The following is a 21,162-nucleotide window of genomic DNA, read 5'->3' as shown; positions in this document are numbered from 1 at the left end:
CCCAAGAGTTCCTCTTCCGTCAACCCTCACCTCCTAGTAACACACATCTCCTTACTGACCAATTGTTGTGAGACAGAGCTTCTGTGACCCATTCACCTTCCTCAAGCCATCCCTCCTCCAAACACATGAGCCTCTGGGGAGACATTCCAGAGCTAAGGTCAACCCAGTGACAGCATCATCATGGATTCTCAGACAAAGGCTGGAAGGGCCTGGCTGGGATTTAGATGCGCTTTGTAGCTCAGAGCTGCAGTGGTGGAAGCTTGGTCCCCAGTAAGGCAATTTTAGGGTGTTAGAAGTTTAAGGATGAGACCTAGTTAGCCCACTGCAGGTGCTGCCCTCAGAAAAGATTAATGTAGTTCTCTTGGGGTCCTACTTAGTTCCCATGAGTGAGTTGTTAAAAAAAATACCCTGACCCCTGAGTCCCTTTCCAGATTCCTGTTTCTCCATGAGGTAGAAGTGTGTAAATATAAATTTCCCTCCTTTACACACACCTACCACAAAGACTTCCCCATAACCTGAGCAGATGGAACTGCCTAATTTAATCCTCCAGCCCCAAAAACGTTGGGTTGAACACAACTCTTTTCTTTTGTAAGTTCCTAGCAACAGGTGTTCAGTTGTAGCCACAGAAAGCAGACCCATACAGAGCTCAAGAAGACTATTAGCACAAAGTGGGTGGGTTTCAACAAGCTGTAACAGGCCTTGTGGAGGTGAGAAGAGTGTGATAAGAAAATAAAGGAAAAATGAAGTGATCTATGACAACAAAACCACTGGACATTACTAACATCCTTTGGATGTTGGATTTTGTCAAAGCCATTTTGTGCATCTATTGACTTTTGTTCATGGTTCTGCATATGCAGTGTATTATATTTTTTTGATTTACACATATTAAATCATACTTGCAGCCCTGGGACCAAGCTGCATATATGATCATTTTGATGATCCATTGCATTCTGTTTGCTAGTACCTTTCTGAGGATTTTGATAAACTGAGTATCTAAGTTTATCAAAAGATTGAATAATAGCATTGTTTTGTTGTTTTACTTTGTTCTAGTTGGGTCCTTGGTTTTGGAATCAGCATAAGGCTGGCTTCCAGAAATGGTTCTGAGAGTACTTTTTTCTTCCTTTCCATTTTATTAAAAAATTCTGTGCAGTATTGGTATTAAGTCTTCCTTGACAATCTCATAGAATTCAGTGGTAAATTTATCCAGTCCTGGATGAATTTCTTAGTAGTTTTTTATGACTGCTTCAATTTTGTTGCCTGTTATTGCATTACTCAGGATTTTTATACCTTCTTGGTTCAGTTTTTTTTTTTTTAGTTTACATTTGTCTAAAGATCTAATTTTTCTGGATTCTCCAATTTATTGGAGTACAAGTTTTCCATATATATATATATATATATATATATATATTATTCCATATAGTTACTAATACTTTTCTGTCAGTGTCCACTATGATTTTGCCTTCATTTCTAATTATGTTGATTCCTATTGTAAAACTGGATAAAGTTACATCATTTTTTCATTTGAAGAACAAGATCTTTTCATTGATTGATACTTTTACCTCTTTAGTCTAAATTTTATTAATTTCTATTCTGACCTTTATAATTTCACTTCTCCTACGAGCTTTAAATTTGGTTTCCTCGGGCTGGGGAGATAGCTCGGCAGTCCAAGCAGCTGGCCGGCCAGTGCAAGGACCTGAGTTTGATCACTGGCACTGTATGCCAGGCTGGCCCCAGAACTGGAGAGGCTGAGACAGGAGGATCACTATGAGTCTAACTGCATAGCAACACCCTGTACAAAGTTTTTTCAAATAAAGAATAACTTTGGTAAGTTCCAGGATATTGAAGTGCATCATTAGATCATTTATTGAGTCTCACTCTGCTTTTGTGCTACAGGCAGGCACAGCTATAGACTTCGGGGCTGCTTGCACTGTATCCACGCATTCTTGCACATTGTAGTGTTGTTATCATTGATTCTAAGAACTATCTAATTTCTTCCCTAATATCTTCTGTGACCACAGATTAACGATTCAAGTATTTATTGTGCTTGTGGTCTCGTTTGCACATCTCAGGACTGTTTTCATTGTGTCCTCTATGTTCTGGTATGTTGAGCTGGCATGGTTAGTTCTAGAACCTGTCTTATTTTTCTTTGATCTTTGTCTGTAACCCATTTAGTTTAAAATGTATTGTTCAATTTCCAGCATTTGCATAATTTCTCTGTTATCCTTTGTTGTTGATTTGTTGAGCTATCATCATATAGTATACATGGTATAATTCTAATTCTTTTACGTTTACTTAAGCCTGACTCATTAACTAGTCTGTAATCTACTGGGGGGGGAAAGTTCCGTGTGCTGACTATCTCACCTATTTGACGTGGTTCCCATTGTGAAGAATTTCCATTCTTTCACTTTTAATCTATGGCTTTCTGCTTTGGTTAAATGTGTTTCTTGTAGACATCATGAAAGCTGTCTTCTTTTAGGATTTGAAACAACTCTCTGTAAACCTGAGCACCTTCAAGGTTTATGTTGAGAAGTCTGTTGTAATTCTGATTTGTTTTTTATAAGTGATCTTTTATCTTTCTCTATCATCTTTTAATATGCTAATTTGTGCTTGACTTCCTGGGTTTTGCCAATATGTGATCATTTTCTGGTCATAGCTACGTGGGCTTCTATATGGCTCATTCGTGTGTTTGGTAAATTCTATCCCCATATTTGGAAATTATTTTGCTATTAATTCTGTGAACAGGATTTTGATGTCATTCATGCTGTCTTCTGAGTTTTCATCAATTCCAATGAATTTCAGATTAGTCTTGTTTGTGTTACCTACCAGCTGCTGGACCCTGATGTGATACTACCTTGTTTTTAAGGTATCTCTGATTATAGGGTTCCCCACATCAGTCCTGTCTCCTGGTTCTGACATTCTCTTTACTTAGGTCAATTCTGCCACTCAAAATTTTATTTTACTTTTTAAAAAAATTAATAGAATTATTGAGGTCCTGATTTCTGTTTGTTATCATTTCACTAACTATTTCTTTGTAACTAGTAACTCATGTTTGTTCCATGTGGTTAAGTTCAGATGGCTTATTAGTGCCTCCTGCAAGCTCACTGATCATTTTAAGTACATTACTTAGTTGCATCATCTCTGAGCTTGCTAAGAACCTTATTGATTTTTTGTCTTCTCTTTTATCATTGCTCAAAATTTAGCTGTTTTTTTTTTAATTTCATCCCTACTAATTGTCCATGAAAGAATTTCAGGACAGTGAGGAGCGTCCAGAGACAGTTTGTTGCCTTGGCTTCTCATGTTTCTATTGCACTTGCTTGTTCTTATGCATGTGTGTGCCTGTGCATGTATATGTGCTTACATGTGGGTACTGGATTTTATGGGCTGACTGTAATGGAAAGACCTTGTTGTTGATATGGAGATCATGTTAGTTAATGTCTGCTTTCAGTGCTGCTCTCTCAGCATGACTAGATGTAAGCTTGGGGCTCTATCTCATTATCCAACCACCTCCATTAATTTTGGCAGAAAGGATGCAGTATCATTGACCCAGAACCCAGTCTGAACCATTATATTATGGATGACAAAAGGACAAATCAGCAACAACCATGACCCCTAATAAAGCAAAAAGAAAAAAAGGCAAGAAAAACTGGATCAAGCATAACATGGATATTGACATAAGAACTAATAAAAGATTTCACTATACCACCTTTTACCAGAGAAGAGAAATTTGTGATAAAGTCATAAAGGCAAACCAAATATCAGCATACAATATTTACTAATTGTATCCATCCTATTTATTTATTTATTCATTTATTTATTTTTATGTATGTGGTACAAGGTCTCACTATGCAGCTCGGATTTGTAGTGATCCTCCCATTTTTAGCCTCTCCAGCACTGGGATTACAGGTATGTGCCACCATGTGCAGACTTGGTCACTGGCTCAGCACACCCAGGGGCAAGGTCGGCACCATATGTGGTGCTGGAGATCCAACCCCAGTCTCTGTGCTACCATATCCTATAATTAATATTAGAAAATAATCAACAATAATAGCTTAGAGTTAGACAAATGTTGAAAAAACAATTTAAACGTACTAGAAAAGATGGAGGGGTACAGAACAGGAAATTGAAAGAAATAAAATTCAAGAAATAAAGAAGATGACAAAAGGAGAGAAAAGTTAGATGAAGGAGTCTATTAAAAAGTATCAGAAAATTAATAAAAGTACATAAAAGGAGAAAATAAGAAGGAAAAAGGAAGTATAGAGAGCAAAATGAAGAAAAAGAAAAGAAAAAACCATAAGCCCCCAAAGCAATTTTAAAAAATGAATTTTTTGCATAATTTTCCTGTTTTTGGTTAAGGACTTTCATTACAGGATCAATGGTGTTGGAATCCAGCAGATATGGAGGAGGGAAAGCAAATCACTGATAACACCTACGTTTCCATGTTCTTGTGTCAGTGCTGAACCCTGCCCTGCCTTTCTTACTGGGAAGTGCCAGTCAAAGATTTCCACTCTAGGGCTGTGGTCACCCCAGTAGCTCAGCTCCCTCTTTCCTGGTTCCTCTGTGTATCTCATGTCATGATTTTCTCTGACTAGTTCTATGTCCTGTGGATTTGTGAGGTGACCCCTCCTCCAAAGACCCTTCTGCCCATGCTACTCAGGCTGTGGCAATTGCCCAAACCGAGGCGCACGCTTTGCTCACACTAGTAGCTGGGGAAAGCAAACAGACCACAGATACTGAATTGCTCAGATTTGAGCAACTCACTCCTTCTCCAAGCGGTTGCTGATCAAACCCTCTCATATATGGCAGTTGTTTCCCCAGATTTCTTCCCCAACCAAGGCCTGCCATGTGGAAGGAGTCACTTTCCGAGTAAAACCCCATATTGTTTTGGCATTTTGAGATTGACACGGGCTTTTCTCAGAGCTGGCACTGCTGGCTCAGTCCACTTTTTCTCCCTGGAGCTTCCACCTCCCTTCAGACTCACTTTGTGGCAGTGAAGCCAGTTCACCTCCCCAGGAGCTGGAGCCAGCTTTCCTGACCGCTTCATCGCTTTCTCTGTATTGCGTTGGCTGCTCAAGCTTCTCTGTAGTTTCTAATTTTTTCTGTCTCCCAATTCTTTAGAATCTATTTTGTTCCCTTCATCGAGTTATTGTTTTCCAGATGTCTTGATTCCTGGTCCTGGGGAAGCTGGGTTTTGCTGATAGTCTGCTCCACTAATATTTCCCCCCAGTGATTATTTTTAAAATATTGAGCAATCTAACTGCATTAAATTTATATTAGTCAAAAAATAACAGAAAATGAAAAACCAAGCCATAAGTTAGGAAAATTAATTTATTATTCTTATGAACTAGTATCCAAAGTAAATAAAGAACTTATAAAAATCAATAATAAAATGACAATCTAGATCACAGAGCCAGCATACACACTGACTGGCTCACATATGAAAATTTTAATTTATTCTCCACTTTTATCCTTAATAATTACAAATAATCATCTTTTTTTTAGCTGGAAGCTAGCTCACAGAATCTGTTTCATATATCTATAGCCTAGGTGGTATTAAAGGACTTTAGTGGCAAGAAGTTTCTTGCCATCTAATCTTCTGCTTTCTAACTTTTTTTAAAAAAACTTGGGTCTTTATTTTGTTCAGTGTATGAGTCTATGAAATGATAGGCACTGATTCAATGGGGGGAAAGATCTGGGGTGAGACAGGGGTGTGGGATGCCCTGGGCTGCCAGGTGGGCAGAGGGCAATGTAAGGAGCCTGGGCCACTCCATCCCAGACAGATGTCACCAAGGTGACTTAATGGGGGCCTTTAAAAAGGCTTTAGTCTTCTTTCCTTCCGGCGACAGGGGATTGGGAAGGCTCCATGACTGACATCCAGCCAACTGAGGAAGGTCTGCTGCTTCAGGATAAAGGTATGCAGGGTGCTGGACTTCATGGCATAGAAGACATTACTGCCTTCAGGGATCTTCATTCCTGTGGAGTTGGGCAGAGAGGTGGTCAGTGGTGCTCACAGGGCACCCTTCCACACACACCCACTCTGGAGATCCCTCCAGTTCTGCTCCAGCACTATGTGGGCTTCTCCTGTGGATAGACTGCAGAGGGCTAGGCACAGCCTAAGGACTCTTGTTGGAAAGGGGTTTTGGACCCAAAATTTCGCAGCTGAGCCTGGAGATGGAAAAGGCTCACCCCATGCTGCGGACTCTGAGCCTTTACTGGTCAGGACTCCAGTAGTAGTCTCTGCAGAGCCCTAGGCGTCCCCTGAAGGCTACCCAAAGACAAACACTCTGAGGACCCCTGCCCAAGGGCAGACCTCACCCCAGCCCTCCTGTGCCAGCTCACATCCTGTAGATCCCAGGTATAGTTGGCCCTTCCAGGTCCCCATCTTGGTCAGGGAAGTTTGTATTTGTAATCCCATGGATAAGTTATTGGAATTCAGCCAAGCTAATTCCAATCTACCACTTCAAGAGCAACTTGTGGTGATACAAAAGGTACTAAAGCATATTTATAGTTATGGAAAGCCAAGGGGTCCTTAGACCAGCCATGGTGATGGCTATCCAGAACAAAGGTCTTGCCTTGACCCAGGGCCCAACCTGGGCTTTATTCAGTCATGAAAAAGGAGAAGCTTGAAGATAAACGATTGAGAATGGTAGGAAGTAGATGAGTACTGTGAGCTGAGCTAGGTAGGAGGCCTGCATTTATTTCTGCAATATGCAGAGAGAAAGAAATGCAGAGAGTAATCTGAATTACACAATTGAGATAGTATCTAATGTTTTGGGGTCTGCTGCTTGAGCTCTGATGTGTAATCTTTCAAGCCCCAGGAAGTCATAACCTCTATCTTGAGGCTCTATCCCAGCTGACAGAGTGGAGCACTAGCTCTTCATCCCATCTTGACCTGACTCATATTAAAGAGCAGGTGGAAACACATGTGCCATCTTCAAAGACTACCACCGGTGCTTTGACTAAACTGATATATATTGCTTAAAGCCAATTGAAGGGACAAGGAAAAGTCCCAGCCAGCTCTGTACATATCAGTCCATGGAAACAGGGTCAGGAACAGCCAAAATGAAGATGATTTCTCTTCTCTCTCTGAGAGTTGCCCCTGTGGTCCTCCACACCCAGGCACCTTGGAAGTCCTTTCTCTGAACTCCTCTCCCTAACCCCTCTTCTCTGGCCTGGTGTGGGTTGGAAGCCAGGGCTAGGAGGAACTTAGGGAGCTCTGCTTCTACTTCTTCAGGCCCCCTGAGATTCAGTCTTAGTTTTTTGCAAGAACTGGAGAGGGGGGTGGGCACCTACTATGCTCACCTAACCACATGGTGCAGGAAGCTTCAAGACCACTTGCAACATAATTCTACGGGTGGTGGTTGTCCCTACCGACAGCTGGTCTAACGACTGCTGTGTGTATCCAGCTCATTGGAAAGAAAACAGCACTGACAACATCTGTGCAGACATAGGATGTACTTTTCTGTATGTGGGGGAGCCCACTGGTCACTGTGATCTCTTTCCAAGGAGGACACAGGCACAGGGGCCCGGAAACCTGCCCAGAGTCTCTGTGCCAGTGCTTCTTCTGAGTTTTGTCACCCACCCAGTATCAATGCACTGAAGTGGTTTCTGAAACAGGTGCCTTTGCTGTCACACACATGGATTTCACACAGAATACATCAGCCCATGACCACATGGATTCCTTCAGAAGAACGTTTCTCTTTAGCACTTGGTCACCCTGCCCCATGGGATGCACCTCGGCTCTTCCCTCCTCACTGAGTTGGCTTTGCCCTGCCAGTTCACACCCAGCAGAGGACACAGAAGCGGAGTGGACCAGGAGCTCTCGGGAGAGCAATGGATTAACAGGGTGTCCAGGGCCGTCCTGGCAGGTGATTCTGGGCATGCTGCCTGCTATCTTCCTGCTGGTTTGTTCTCCAAAGCCAAGAGCCACAGGCCTGTGGCTGCGGGCAGTGCTAGCCCTGTCACCCCACCATCATCCTGGCCACACTCTGACTTACTCTCACTGTCAGAAACAACCTGCAGAAGCTCATAGTATTTGGGGTCATCATCTATGAAATGCTTCTCCATGGCCTTCCGGATGATGGTGGAAGTCAGGTCATTGCAGGTCACCTGGATTAAGGCATAGACAGTCCCTCAGAGCAGGCTCTCCCACAGTGCAGCAGCAAGCGATCCCAGCCCTGAGCACAAGGGCGCCCACTGGGTTTAAGGACCTCTTCCCCTTCTCCTGCCCCCCAGGGGCAGCTTCCATGTGATGAGCAGGGTCCCACCCCACACATCCTTAGCCCCTTTGCCTACAGCAGCCCGCCCTAATGCCAAGGGAGGAGTTGTACCACTGCAGGCCTGACCTGCATTGCACACTGCACTGCTGAGTGGCACAGACTGAACCCCTGGGTGCCTGCACCCCAAAGGGCAGAGCACAGGTGGTGCCACCTGACCTGTGTGGGGAGGATCACATTCACTAATGGCTCCACTTCAGTCAGAGAGTGGCCTGCATGAGGACAGTCCTGCTCTGTGCCCACACATGTGCTATGAGCAGCTCTTGCTGGCTCTGTGTTCAAGTGATGCCCAGATGGACAGTGCTGGCCACTTCCAAGGTCACCAGCCAGCTAAGGCCCAGATCTCCTGTCCTGCACAGCAGCTGCAGCCTCCTGAGGAGCCCCCCCCCTTCCTTTCTGGCAGCAGCTGATCCCTGACAGAGAGCCCCCACATCACTGCTGCCCTGCATGGTTCCAACCCCCAGTGGCTCTGGGTCCTCTGTGAGAAAATCAGAGTCCTCACAGCACAACAGGGCCATGAGAGCTCGTCCTCCCAGCTCCCGCTCCCTGAGCCCAGCTCTGGGCCTGCCCTTCACTGCCCAAGCCCCGCTGGAGTTGGGTGAGCAGCTTTCCTCTGCCCTCTCAGCCCAGGCCCAGAGCGCTGGCCACTGACTCCTTTCTTCCTGTCCATTCATCCTGGCCCTCTAGAAGGACACCTCCAGGAGAGCAGAAGCACATGTGGTGCTCAACATACAAGGGCCCCTGGCTTGTGCTGCCCTCAGAGGAAACCCCTACTGCCTACTCACCAAGATACTCTTATATGTACGTCCATTGTCCTCCTCCATACCAACCCTGATGATGCAGCAGTCACTCAGCTGCTGACTGCAGAGTGGCCGTAGTTGGGGGGCCGGCTCCTTGATCTGTGGAAGCCAAAGCTAGTATCAGAGACAATGACCTTACAAGGCTGCCCAGGATTGCAGCCAGCTCTGGGGCTTCTAGAAGCACTGTTTAAGACTCTGGGCTCTTTAGATTCAAGGTGGAAGGGGTCCCAGGGCTAGGAAGGAGAACAGGGCCATAATGAACAGCAGCCTGGTGTTCCTGGCCATCAGAGGTTCCTGGGTGCCTCCTGCAGCACAACCCAGTCTTTTCAGTCCAGAGCTGCTTTACCTTGGCCCTGTCTGGATGCATCCTGTTGTGGTACATTCCCAAGGAAAGTTGATGTGACACTCAGGGAACAGAAGTGCAGACTGTGAGAGCCAGCCATTCCCTGCTCTCCTTGTCCCCCTGAGAGGAGATGGAGCCCAGGGCTTGGGGCTGGAGCTTGGAAGCTGGGTCTATGAGTCCAGGCACATGGAATCCCTAGGTGCTACTCTGGTTCCCAAGGTTGCTTTGGGTAGGATTGATCCAGCACAGCATGACAACAAGAAGGGAGGGTGGCATTTTTTCTGTCTAGTATTTATGCATAGAACTTGGCATAAGGCTGCTTGGACCAGGCACATCATGTGCCTCCCCTTTAGGTCTGTTTCCATGTTCACATACACAGTTATTACCACTGGGGGCTTCATCGGGCGAGGTCTGTGCCCTTTGGGTGCTTGACAAGTGCTGGGGATGCTCAGGTGCCCTAGGACACAAATAAAATAGGGGTCCCAGAAACTCTGCTCTGAGCACGATGCCCTGAGGGAGCCTGGCAGGCCTGCTCCTTGCATCTCCATGGCCATTGTACAAGAGGCCAAGATAGCACCACATCTGCTGTCCAGGGGGAGCAGAGATCTCAGGGCTCAGAAATGTGCCTGGTCACATGGTGTGCAGTGCTAAAGCAGGGTGTGCACGGGAACGCAGGCTCTGCAGCAGGCAAGCAGATCTGGATGGCAGATGCCTGGAGGAAGCCCACGGGGCCCTGCCCTGCTGAGCCCAGCCGCTCCCGCAGCCCTCAGCATGAACTGCTCTGTCACCAGCTCAGGAGGGGACCCAGGAAGCAGGGTTTCTGTCTACTCACTGTGTTTGCTGTGGCCTCGGATGAAGGCCCAGGTGGCTGTGCGGGTGCCTGTGGCTCTGAGGCTGAGTCCAGCTCCAGAGTCTCTGACACAGCTGACTCCTCCTCTGGAAGTGATGACGGAGCTGAAGGAAAGAAGATTCCATCATCACAGCCGGCTCTGAGCCATTCCCTGCCTGCCAAAGAGTCCTTGGGCCCTGACCCCACTGCAGAATCACAGCTCAGTCACTGCCTGAGGGGTCAGGCAGGAGCCTTGTCTGTGTGGGCCCAGCTCAGACCTTCCTCGTGTGCCCTGTTGTCCTCACCCCAGGCCTCCTCACCCTTAGACTCATCATCCGGCGGAACCAGGCCCTGCAGCTGGGCCAGCAGAAGGTGGGCGCGGTGCTCCAGATGTGAGCCAGGGAAGCGCAGCTGCACGTAGGCCACCAGCTGCTTGAGGCACGGGAAGTCCGGAGGCTCCTGGAAGTGCTGGTGGTAGGTGTCCAGCCAGGTGCCCAGGATGGTGGAGATGGCCCTGGGTAGGCACACAGGAGCAGTGCTGGGGGCCTGCCCTCCCCTTCCTTGTAGCCCCACCCCCAGCCCCACAGCAAGAATCACAAGTGTGGGAGCCAAGGTTTGCCCCACTCTCCCACATCGCAGCCCCCACTCAGGCATAGGAGCCCCTTCTTGACAGAAGCCCACTCACTTCCTGAGTTGACCCTGACGTTCACCACCTCTGCCAAAGCAGGCAAGGATGTGGCCATGTCGGCAGGAGTTCATGAGGGTGTCACATCTGTCACCAGCATGGAAAAAGAGAAATTTCATGATTAGAACTTTTTCTTACAGGGAGAAGTGGCCTCTCTCAACTCCCTCGGGCCTAGAGCCTCAGAGCTACCCTCCTGTCCTCTGCTCAGATAAATGGACACAGTATGCAAATGCTGCCCCAAAAGTCTGGACCAATGCTGGCTGGGAGCCATGGAGCAAGCCCAGAGATGTGTGCTGCTCCTGATCACCCCTGCCCTCTCCATTTTTTACTATACTACGACTACTGGACTATATTGGATTATTTTGATGAATTCATGCACCTACAATATTTAAATGGCAATGGAATACCCATCTCTGACAAAACTAAATGAAAAAGGGGATATAAATGAAGGACCATTTTGTATCTGTATATACAAAATAGTTAGGATAGATATACAGCTGCTTTCTCTTAATTCAATGAGAAGTAAGTTTTGTACTAATAGTGTTTGGACAGGATATCATGTATGTATTTTGTACTATGAGTAACTACTATGAAGACAGCAATATGCAATGTATTAATTATTATAACTGTCCCACTATCCTGTTTTGAAACCGTCTCATTTCTATTTGTTTCTCAATAAAATTAATTTTAGAAAGACTCTTGTACAATTGGGCACCATAATTTTAGGCCAAAGACCCCTCCATCAACTGGAAGCTGCCTTTGAATAAGGCTTTTCTTCTCAACAATAAGTATCTTGCTTGGACTTGGTCCATGCAAGCAAATGAGCCTGAACACGTGGACCTGAGTGACTTGTAACACCAGGACTGTCCCTCTCCTGACTTATGTCACTGACTGACTTTGAGGTAGAAATGGAGCTCAGGATGGAAGTGACTCACTCTCCCTTTTCCCTGGACTGCCAGAAAGGCCCAGAAGTGAACCCACCTTCAACAAGCACTTTGTGTCTCTGTGTGTGCAATGAGTGAACCCAGCCAGCATCTTTCTAGATCCCAGTGGGTCCTGTGCCCCTCACACCACCCCAGACTTCCTGCTCTGGCTACAGCAGGATAGGAATCCCCCAGATGCCATGCAGAGTCTCCTTTACAGATGGGAACCTGCATTCCTTGGGTGCATGAAGGCCACACGTGAGAGGCCCAGGGCAGGTGCTTCCCAGGCTCAGATTTCTTGGGTCTGACAACACCCAAAGGTCTTCTCTAAGCATCCCAGTTTCCACAGATCAGGCTGTGCATGGAATGCTGAAGACCCAGGCAGAAAGTAATGGCTCCGCTCCCCGCTAGGAAGGAGTATGCACCTTTTCAACAGCAGCTCCAGCACCTGCTGTGTGGTGCCAACTGATCGGTAGCTTTGGAAAAACCTGTGGAGTAAACAAGTGTCCCCACGAAGCACAGAAGGCACCAGGTCATTCACCATGCTCTTGCGTGCATCCTCGAAGAGGATTTCCAGACAGCCGCGCACCTCCAGGTGCCGGCTTGATGCATTTTCTCCCTGGGGCGGGGAGAGGGGCAAGGACAGAAGTTCAGACATGGAAACAGCAGCTCTGTTACTAGTCACTTATTTTATCACTGAAAGAAAATACCCAACACCTGCAACTTAATGGCTCATGGCATAGAGTGTCCAGTTCACTGCTAGGGGCTCCAAGGTAGAAGTGGCACGGTGGAGATCATGGTGGTGGGTGGCTGCTCAACCCATAGTCACTATACCGAACAGGAAGGGAGGGCACAGGGACAAGAAGTCAACCAAAAAGGGCCAAACAAGAAAGACAGCCTTTTTAACAAATGGTGCTGGAAAAACTGGCTCTCCACCCTCCAAAAATTAAAGATAGACCCAGGTCTACTGCCATGCACTAAACTAAAGCAAAATAGATTAAAGATCTAAACATTAAAACTGAAACACTAAATCTCCTGGAGGAGAAAGTAGTTGGAAATCTTGAAGATATAGGAATAGGCAAACAGTTCATGAATAAAAATCAAACTGCATGAGAAATACTTCAAAGAATCAACAACTGGGACCTTCTCTTATTGAGAAGTTTCTGCACTTCGAAAGAAATCACCAACAGAATGAAAAGACAATCTACAAATTTGGAAAAAAATCTTAAGGAATAATCACTCAGACAAAGGTCTTCTATCTAGAATATATAAAGAATTAAAAAAAATAGGGACCCCAAAATTTAAAGACCCAATCCAAAAATGGAGATGAATACACACTTCTCAGAGGCAAATAAATACCTGAAAAAAATGCTCCACATCACTGGCCATTCAAGAAATGCAAGTTAAAACAACACTGAGAGAGCATCTCATCCCAGAAAGAATGGATATCATAAAGAAATCAGATAATAATAAAGGCTGGGGGGCTGAGAGGGAAAAGGAACCTTCTCCACTGTTGGTGGGAATGTGGACTGATACAACCACTATGGAAATCAGTGTGGAGACTCCTTAAAAACTTGGACTGGAAATCCCATTCAATCCAGGTATTTTCCTTCTGGGACTTTTCCCAAAAGAACTGAAAATATTGTACCAAAATGCTATATGTGCACCCGTGTTTATAGCAGCACAATTTGTGATAACCAAATTTTGGAAGCAACCAAAATGCCCAACACCCGAGCATGGATGTGATATTTTATACAATGGAGTATTACTCAGCTATAAAGAAAGATAAACTCTAAGCCTTCATAGGTAAGTGGATGCAACTTAGAGGCTGTACTCATAAGTGAAATAAACCAGACCTACATGTGTAAGTATTGTATTGTCTCCCTAATATAAGAACTCAAAAGAAGAAATAAAACTTGAAAGGTATAACAGATATAGTAAAACAGAAAGAAACAGAACTTAAAAATTAAACAATGAAGAGGAGAGAAAGGAGAAAAGATAAGAACAAAAGTAGGGGAAAACACGTAAGCATATATCCAAGATGGCTGAGGCGATTGTACAAAAAAATCTCCATCAGTTTTTTTGAAAATAGCAGTCAATGCATAGAATTTTCATCTTGACTAACTTTGTATGCTGATATCTGTGACCTAAGCAACTACATCAAGGACAGCAATGTGTATTACAAAAACCATGCTTGACTACCTGTTATCTTGGTCTTCTAAATGGGTACTGTGTTTAATGTCATATCAATTATTACTACAGTGTCTTTAAGACAAATTTTTTAAATAAAAAAGAGAGACAAGAATAAAAATGTAAGGTTTCTTGAAGGCAAGTGGTAATATGTAACCCTAAGTACAGTCTTATATATATCTTTTAATCTGAGCAACAGATTTGACAATAAAAATAGATAATATATCATCTATTGCTACTCAGCTTTTCTTGGTTTGAAAATCTATAACATATATATTGTTGTATATTGCCCTGTTTGTCTTTGTTTCTGATTTTTGTTCTTGTTTTTGCTTTTGTTTTTCAAAATAAAATTAAGGGGGCCGGGGAGATAGCTCAGTAGAATAAGTGTGTGCCTGGCAAGCACAAGGGCCTGATTTCAATCTCCGGTTCGCCAAAATAAATAAATAAATAAATAAATAAATAAATAAATAAATAAATAAATTTAATTTGATTTAAAAAATGAGTACAACCTTGTAGGCAACACACCCAGGGACCCACCTCCTCCTACCAGGCCTCCATTCTTAACAGCACCTTCAGCTATGAACGCATCAATACTTGCTGATGAGAATACCACCTGAAGGACCTTACCTCATCCCAAGCCCCACCTTGAACACCTGAGACAATATGGGGACATTTTAGGTGTAAACCAGAGCCTTAACAAACTGCCAAACTGCTGTGCCATGCAATAAACAGCATGGAGAGTTTTCAGTACTCACACGTGGAGATGGGCACACAGTGACACACACTCACACCAGGGAGGGGCTGAGCACACACAAGGAGGGGTCCAGTGATATGCTGGGGTGTGTTGACCTGGCGAGGCTGCTCTGTGTTACCTTTCGATTCTGTGAAGATGGCCACAGGCAACCAGGGCAATGGGAGAGCAACGATCTCCAAATGTGGCCAAGACCTTCTCTGTGAGATCTCCTAAGGCCTGAGCCTTGGGAAGTCAGGAGACAAGACCAAGACATCCTGTTACAGCCAGGGTCTCCAGACTAGTGGGCTTGCTGCAGTTGACTGTTGGGTATGGGCGCTAGGCAACAAGGTTCTGGGCTCTGTTTCATCATTCAGGAAGTGAGGTCATCTCTTGGGGTCCCCTTAACGGATCTATTCCTCACACAGTATTTCTCCGAAGTCCCCCTGGGCTGTTCACTATTCCCTCCCCACACACTCTGCACAATAATACCACACACAATAATATCAAAACACCCCTCATGACCCCATTATATCTAGGTAGACTGGATTAAGCAAGACAAAAGATAGACCTGTGGTCGACCCTGCCACTCTCATTTAGGGTAAGTTTGACAGGTCAGGGATTCAGGCAAGAGTGTTGAATTCGGTTTAAGACATGGTTTTAGTGTTCTGGCTAGGATCTGTGATTAATGTTAGGGTTAGGAATTAGGGATTATAAGTTAGCAGTTAAGGTTCAGTGATAAGATTTAGGGCTACAGTTAGGGGTTTAAATGATGGGTTTATGATGAGTAGTGGTAAGGACTTGGTTTAGGGATTCTGATTTAGCATTTGCTTTTCAGTAGTGACTGTGGTTAGATTTTGAGCTTGCAGTTAAGGGATGTGCTATGGTTAGATTTAGGCTTAGTTCTAGAGCGAGAACTATGGTTAAGGCTTCAGTTTGTTAGAGATAGGATTTGGGGTGTTGTACCCTGTCAAAATTGACTCCATTTTGTTGCCCGTCTAACCTCGCAGTTTTCCTGTTCTGTATGTGCTGACCCCTCCCAATTCCTCACCCCTTGACTGCCAACTCAAATTCCTCCCAATTCCTCCCAATTCCTCACCCCTTGACTGCCAACTCAAATTCCTCCCAATTCCTCCCAATTCTTCACCCTTTTACTGCCAACTTAAATTCCTCCCAATTCCTTACCCTTATGACTCAAGTCTTATGATATCTGTTCCCCAAACCTTATCTCAATGAACTCTGTATGACTGCCAGCTCAGCACCTTCACCCAAAAGGACCACCCCATGAACCAATGACTCTGCCACTTCTTCTTCTCCACCCTTCCCCTGTTTCTGCGGTTTTCAAGCTTAAATACTGATCCTTGTCAGTGTTCAGAGCGCCTCTTTGCACCTTGCATAGAGACCGCTGCTGGGTATCAGCTAAAATAAAGCGCTTCTTTTAACTTTTGGACTTGCCTCGTTGTCATTTGATTTTTGAGCTACAACATGGGCATTGTTTTCAGAGTTTGTATTAGGCTACGTTTAAAGGTTACTTTGAGAGTTAAGATATTGATAATAATGTTTATACTTTCAGTACATTGGGAGGCTTTCTAGATATTTGGTTTCCAGTAATGTCTCTTGCTTCGGAAATTTAAGTTTGCCCCATAAAGATGTGCCACCACACCGGCAGCCTCATCATCTCTCTCAGTCTCTGGAACATGCACCAGGGCTACCTTCTGCACAGACATCTCCTCCATCCTGCTTGGGCTCTGCCTCCCCATCCAGGCCCTCCATCCACCAGAAGTTCTGTTATCCTATCTGGGGCAGGTACCACAATGGCAGAGTCCCTACCAACACCAGGACAGCCCACTGCAGGGCCACCTACTCGCCCTGCTTAGGCCTGAATCCCAGCCACACTGGAGGCCCCTCCAGGCACAGGTGCTGTTCCCATCTCTCTCTAATGCTGAAATCTCATATCAGGCTGACCTCCACCCAAGTACCTCTCCTTTAACAGTTGGGCCTTTGTCCCCATAGGAAAAGACATCAGGCAGAGATGCCCTCCTCTGCCTGCTTGAGCCCACACTGCATCTGACCACCTCCCGTGCAGATGCCCACTTCTTGTCTCTCAGTCATCCCTCACTGCCCTGTGTGCAGCCTCCTCCACCCTCTAATCACCAGAGCTCTGTGCCAGGCCAGGCCCACAAGTGGACGCTGTCCAAGTTCTGACTCTCCACACCACAACACTTTCCCATCCCTACGATGATGACATTTTCCTCATTCAGCCTGGGTTCCATAGTCCTGCCAGCCACAGCACAGTCACCCTGCTCCCTGCTGACCTCCAGCAGCCTGAGCCAGGCCAGTGCTACTCCCCACCATCCCCTGGTGCAGACACTCACTGTCTTGTCCAACAAAATGCTTTATTTAGGACTGAAGTATGTGTAAGGAAAGGGAAAGGAATGAAAGTCTAAGGGAGGATAAGGCAGTTACATGTTCTCTGCATTCATTATTGGACCAAACCTGTGGCTGCATGAGGACAGATGTGCATGTTCCTACCCTCCTGCTAGTAATGGGCACTGCTTCAGACACTTTAACACGTGCAGCCACAAGGAGAGGGAAAGTATATTTCTAAAGTACTTTCTCTCTCTCCCCTAAAAACCATTGTGAATGGATCGTATTGCGGCCTTTATGAACCTAAAATCCAAGTGGCTTACAACAATAGCTCTTACTGCTTAGTCACATTTCTTAGGGACTTAGGATCTGCTTTGGGTTGACTATGAGCTACTTGGGTGCGCACAAAGTGACTTCTCATTCCAGGTCTAGGATCATAGGATGGCCCCTTGTAAGTTGAACTATATAATAGATTTACTATTTGGATACAGTTGTGCATTATACTCACTCTGATTTTATTGGCCAATGGAAGTCACCAGGGCACGCCTGTGACAGGGTGGAAATCGCACTCAGCCTACAGAAGGTAGGTTTCAAGGTTTAATCCTTTAGCAAAAGGAGAAAAGGCACTTGGGAACAACTATACCATCCTCCCCAATGTCGACCTTATTTAGCTTGAGTATGTCTTAGCAGTGATCTTTATAAGGGAGCACAAGTACAGTAGGTGGTGAAAAGAAACCTCTCCAGGAAAAACAAAACACTGAAGCTTCTCCTTATAGGTACTTCCTTGTCAGCTCCCTCTTCTGCTCTTCTCACCACTCCCTGAGAGTGCTGGACCAGGCTAGTGGCTATACCAAACAAAGGGCCATCGTGGTGGGTCTGCCCTCAACCTAGACATTTGGCCTTCAATTGCTTGATGTCACAGTCATTGTAATATTTAAATAGTATTAATTCCACCAAAAGAAAATATTTGCTAAATTGTTCATTACAGTTTATAACAAGATTGACAAATTACGTAAAAGACTGGAAATTCACTAAATATTGTTATTCTTTTCTTTTTTTAATAAAAGAAGTCAAGTGCTCCAGTTTCACTCAGTGTTTCCATGCCATGAATAATGAAATAGCATGCAGATTGGCAGATGTCAGAGCACCTGAAGGGAAACACACACGCCATTTGTTCTTGCCAAGTATGGGCGATGTTCTAACCAAAAACACAGCCTGTACAAAAACTAGTTTTTGGAAACAGAATTTAGAAATAAACATTTCACTATGTCACATTATTTTTCTTTTGTCAAAATGATGCAAAGTTGTAGTTTAACCAGCTTTTGCTTTCAAATCTTTGAAATGGAGGGTTTTATATGGACCCTACCACTCACCATACCCCAAAACGATTCAAAGTGTCTCCAGGACCAAAATGTTAGATTCAGAGCCGTGAAACTAGGAAAGGAGACATAGGAAGTCGTTTCAAGACAGGAGTGTAAGAATGATTTTATAGGACTCAGAGCACAGACAACAGAAAGCACAGCAGAGATCACCTCATGGAAGAGCTTCTTCATAGAGAAGGAACAAACAGACAACCAACAGGTTGGGGGAAAATATTTGCCAACTAATTTTACAAGGGATCATTATCTGGTATGCTTAAAGAACACACAATCAACAATGAATTGAAAGCCAATTAAAGTAAATTATCTGAATAGATGTTTCTTTTCTTTTTCTTTTTTTTTTTTTGAATAGATGTTTCTTAAAAGAAGAGATATAAGTGGTCAACATATATGTGAAAAATTGCTCAAAGTCACCAACTATCAAAACAATGCAAATCAAAACCACAGTAAGTACAATCCCTCTTCTCTCTCTGCCTGATTCCTTCATTTTTGGGTATTTACACACGGACCTCTGGAGTTTTTATACATCTAGAGTTCATTGCTCCTCCTGTGTGCTCCACAAACAGATAAATTTGCACAGCTGGGGAAGCAAAAGTTTTAGTCAAAAGAAACAGACCAGCAAGTTTACAAAAGAGCTGAAACAATCTCTATCACATTTTGAGGGAAGTTGATCAGCTGCGAGGATTTGGAGTCCAGAGAGTCCAAGAATGCCAGGGATTCTTCTTGGTGTCCACATAAGTTAAATATTATTTTTCAAAACAGGAAAGGTGTGGACTTCTTTGTTTTGGAGGGGAGGGTCTACAGGGTGTTCAGGGTCTCATCATCTCCACGCCCAGTCTCAATTGCTATCTCGGCGCGCCCCGGGGGCGGGGCTGGCACGGCAGGCAGGCCCGAGGTGTGGGCTTCAAACCAAAGCCTTGTTAGTTGACTCTAGGGACGGTGATCTTGAGCACCAACCACAGTATCAGGACCGTTCATCCAGCTGGTCTGTTACTGGGGAGAGCTGGCCTGTACCCCTTGCTGACTGGAGCACATGGGCCCCAGCAGGCAGTTGCTGCGCTGCTTGAGTCCTTCCTGCTCTGCCCAGCCCCCAGTGGCTGCGCGCTCCCTCTGTGAGCACTGACCCCTCAGCCACACTACTGCACTGATCCTGGTCTGCTGATGCCAGTCTTCTCTCCACTGCAAAACAGAGCCTTTGGCGTGTCTTCTCCATCTAAAACACTTTGTGTTCTGTCATCAGCCTGGAGAAGGGCTGATCTTCCTTTTATCTGAAGGTCCTTTTCATTCAAGTTCTCATTTGTTCATAGAGATCATATCCTCTTAATTACTAGCTCTCTTAGCAATTTCAAAATCTTCCCTCTGCTCCTGATACTAGGGGGGAACCCAGAGCACTCATGCTGAGTTACAACCACAGCGCTTTTTTATTTTGAGAGAAGTTCTTACTCAGTGGTTAAGTCATTCATATTGAGCTTGAGTTTATGATTCTCTTGCCTCAGCCTGCTAGAGTTGCTGGATTAAGCTGACAAAGTGACTTTCATTAACACTAATTTTGCCAAGAGTGGTGGCACACATCCAGAATCCTAGAATTTGAGAGGTTGAGAAACTGAATTGCTGTGAGTTCAAGGCCAGCTTGTGTTATGTAGTGACTTTAAGGCCAGCCTCAAAGACAAGTGACTGTCTCAAAAGCAAACAAACAGAAACACCAATTTTATATAACCTATCTCATTCTCCCATCTTTACATCCAAAGTAAGGATATTAAGATAAGTTTTAAAGGTCATTCAGCTAGCAGTGGGTACCTAGAAACCTCCAGTCATCATCCTAAACCTAAGGTCACTTTGGATACAGCGGAGCCTCTGAAGCGCTGAGACTGCTCCAGGCAGGAAGAATGATCCCATGGAGACCATTTTGCCCTCTCAAGCAATAAGACCTTCTCCACAACCATCTTGCAAAACTAGAACTAAGATAACGATCAAAAATGAAGTAGTCCAACTTAGCCCCTCTATAAAAACAGGTCACATTCCCTTGTTGACAGGCCAGTCTGACCATCCAAGCTATTCCCCTTCAGCGCCTCAAACTCCAGTCACTTCTCTCTTTTTTTTTTTTTTTCTTCCTGAACCTGTATAAGATTCTATGTATGCCTCTCACTGCAAGGAGAGCCAAGAACCAACATTGGGTGAGTTAAGGTCCTCCTCTCCACTTCTTATTTATTTATTTATTTATTTATTTATTTATTTTGGCAGAACCTGGGATTGAACTCAAGCCCTTGTGCTTGCCAGGGAAACGCTTATTCCACTGAGCCATCTCCTGAGTTCCCTCCTCTCCACTTTAGGAGGGCCTCCTCAGACTGCAACTGGTGGTATATGGACTCAGAACACTCAGCTAAAGTATGTATTGGTAACTTTATATTTATGTTATAGTGGAATTGTACTACTTTCTATGAGTTACATAAAATGTACTGAAATTGTTACCTGTCCCTATAGAATTTCAGGTGTTTTTATGGCAGATATTTTTAGTGAGACGAATCTGTTCCTGAAATTTGTAATTTAAAGAAGCCAGGGCCAGGGAAATAGCTCAGTAGAATAAGCACCTGCCTGGCAAGCACAGGGTTCTGAGTTCAATCCCCAGTACCACAAAAAAAAAGA

The 21,162-nt window shown here is 44.8% G+C and overlaps 2 protein-coding genes across 2 annotated transcripts in view; both read right to left on the bottom strand.

Moving 5' to 3' along the window:
* Positions 1-5,693: 5,693 nt before the first annotated feature.
* LOC111814300 (ral guanine nucleotide dissociation stimulator-like) lies at positions 5,694-9,134 on the bottom strand. Its single transcript, XM_023707397.1, has 3 exons — positions 9,059-9,134; positions 7,995-8,106; positions 5,694-5,970 (listed from the first exon to the last, which is right to left on the bottom strand). The coding sequence occupies exons 1-3, from the start codon at positions 9,095-9,097 to the stop codon at positions 5,807-5,809; spliced, it is 315 nt and encodes a 104-aa protein (XP_023563165.1). The 5' UTR covers positions 9,098-9,134; the 3' UTR covers positions 5,694-5,806.
* Positions 9,135-10,144: 1,010 nt separating this feature from the next.
* The window catches only part of LOC111814304 (ral guanine nucleotide dissociation stimulator-like), a 13,453-nt gene continuing 2,435 nt past the window's right edge, over positions 10,145-21,162 (bottom strand). The window contains exons 2-5 of the mRNA XM_023707417.1: positions 12,279-12,472; positions 10,931-11,017; positions 10,566-10,759; positions 10,145-10,370 (exon numbers count right to left, since the gene is read on the bottom strand). Coding sequence (XP_023563185.1) covers positions 10,201-10,370; positions 10,566-10,759; positions 10,931-11,017; positions 12,279-12,472 — 645 coding nt within the window. The 3' untranslated portion in view covers positions 10,145-10,200. The remainder of the gene's footprint in view (positions 10,371-10,565; positions 10,760-10,930; positions 11,018-12,278; positions 12,473-21,162) is intronic.

This window comes from Octodon degus, unplaced genomic scaffold (genome assembly GCF_000260255.1).
Source record: "Octodon degus isolate 3935 unplaced genomic scaffold, OctDeg1.0 scaffold00288, whole genome shotgun sequence".
Lineage (NCBI taxonomy): Eukaryota > Metazoa > Chordata > Mammalia > Rodentia > Octodontidae > Octodon > Octodon degus.
The sequence above is the reverse complement of the archived record's forward strand: the minus strand, read 5'-3'. Positions and strand labels throughout refer to the sequence as shown.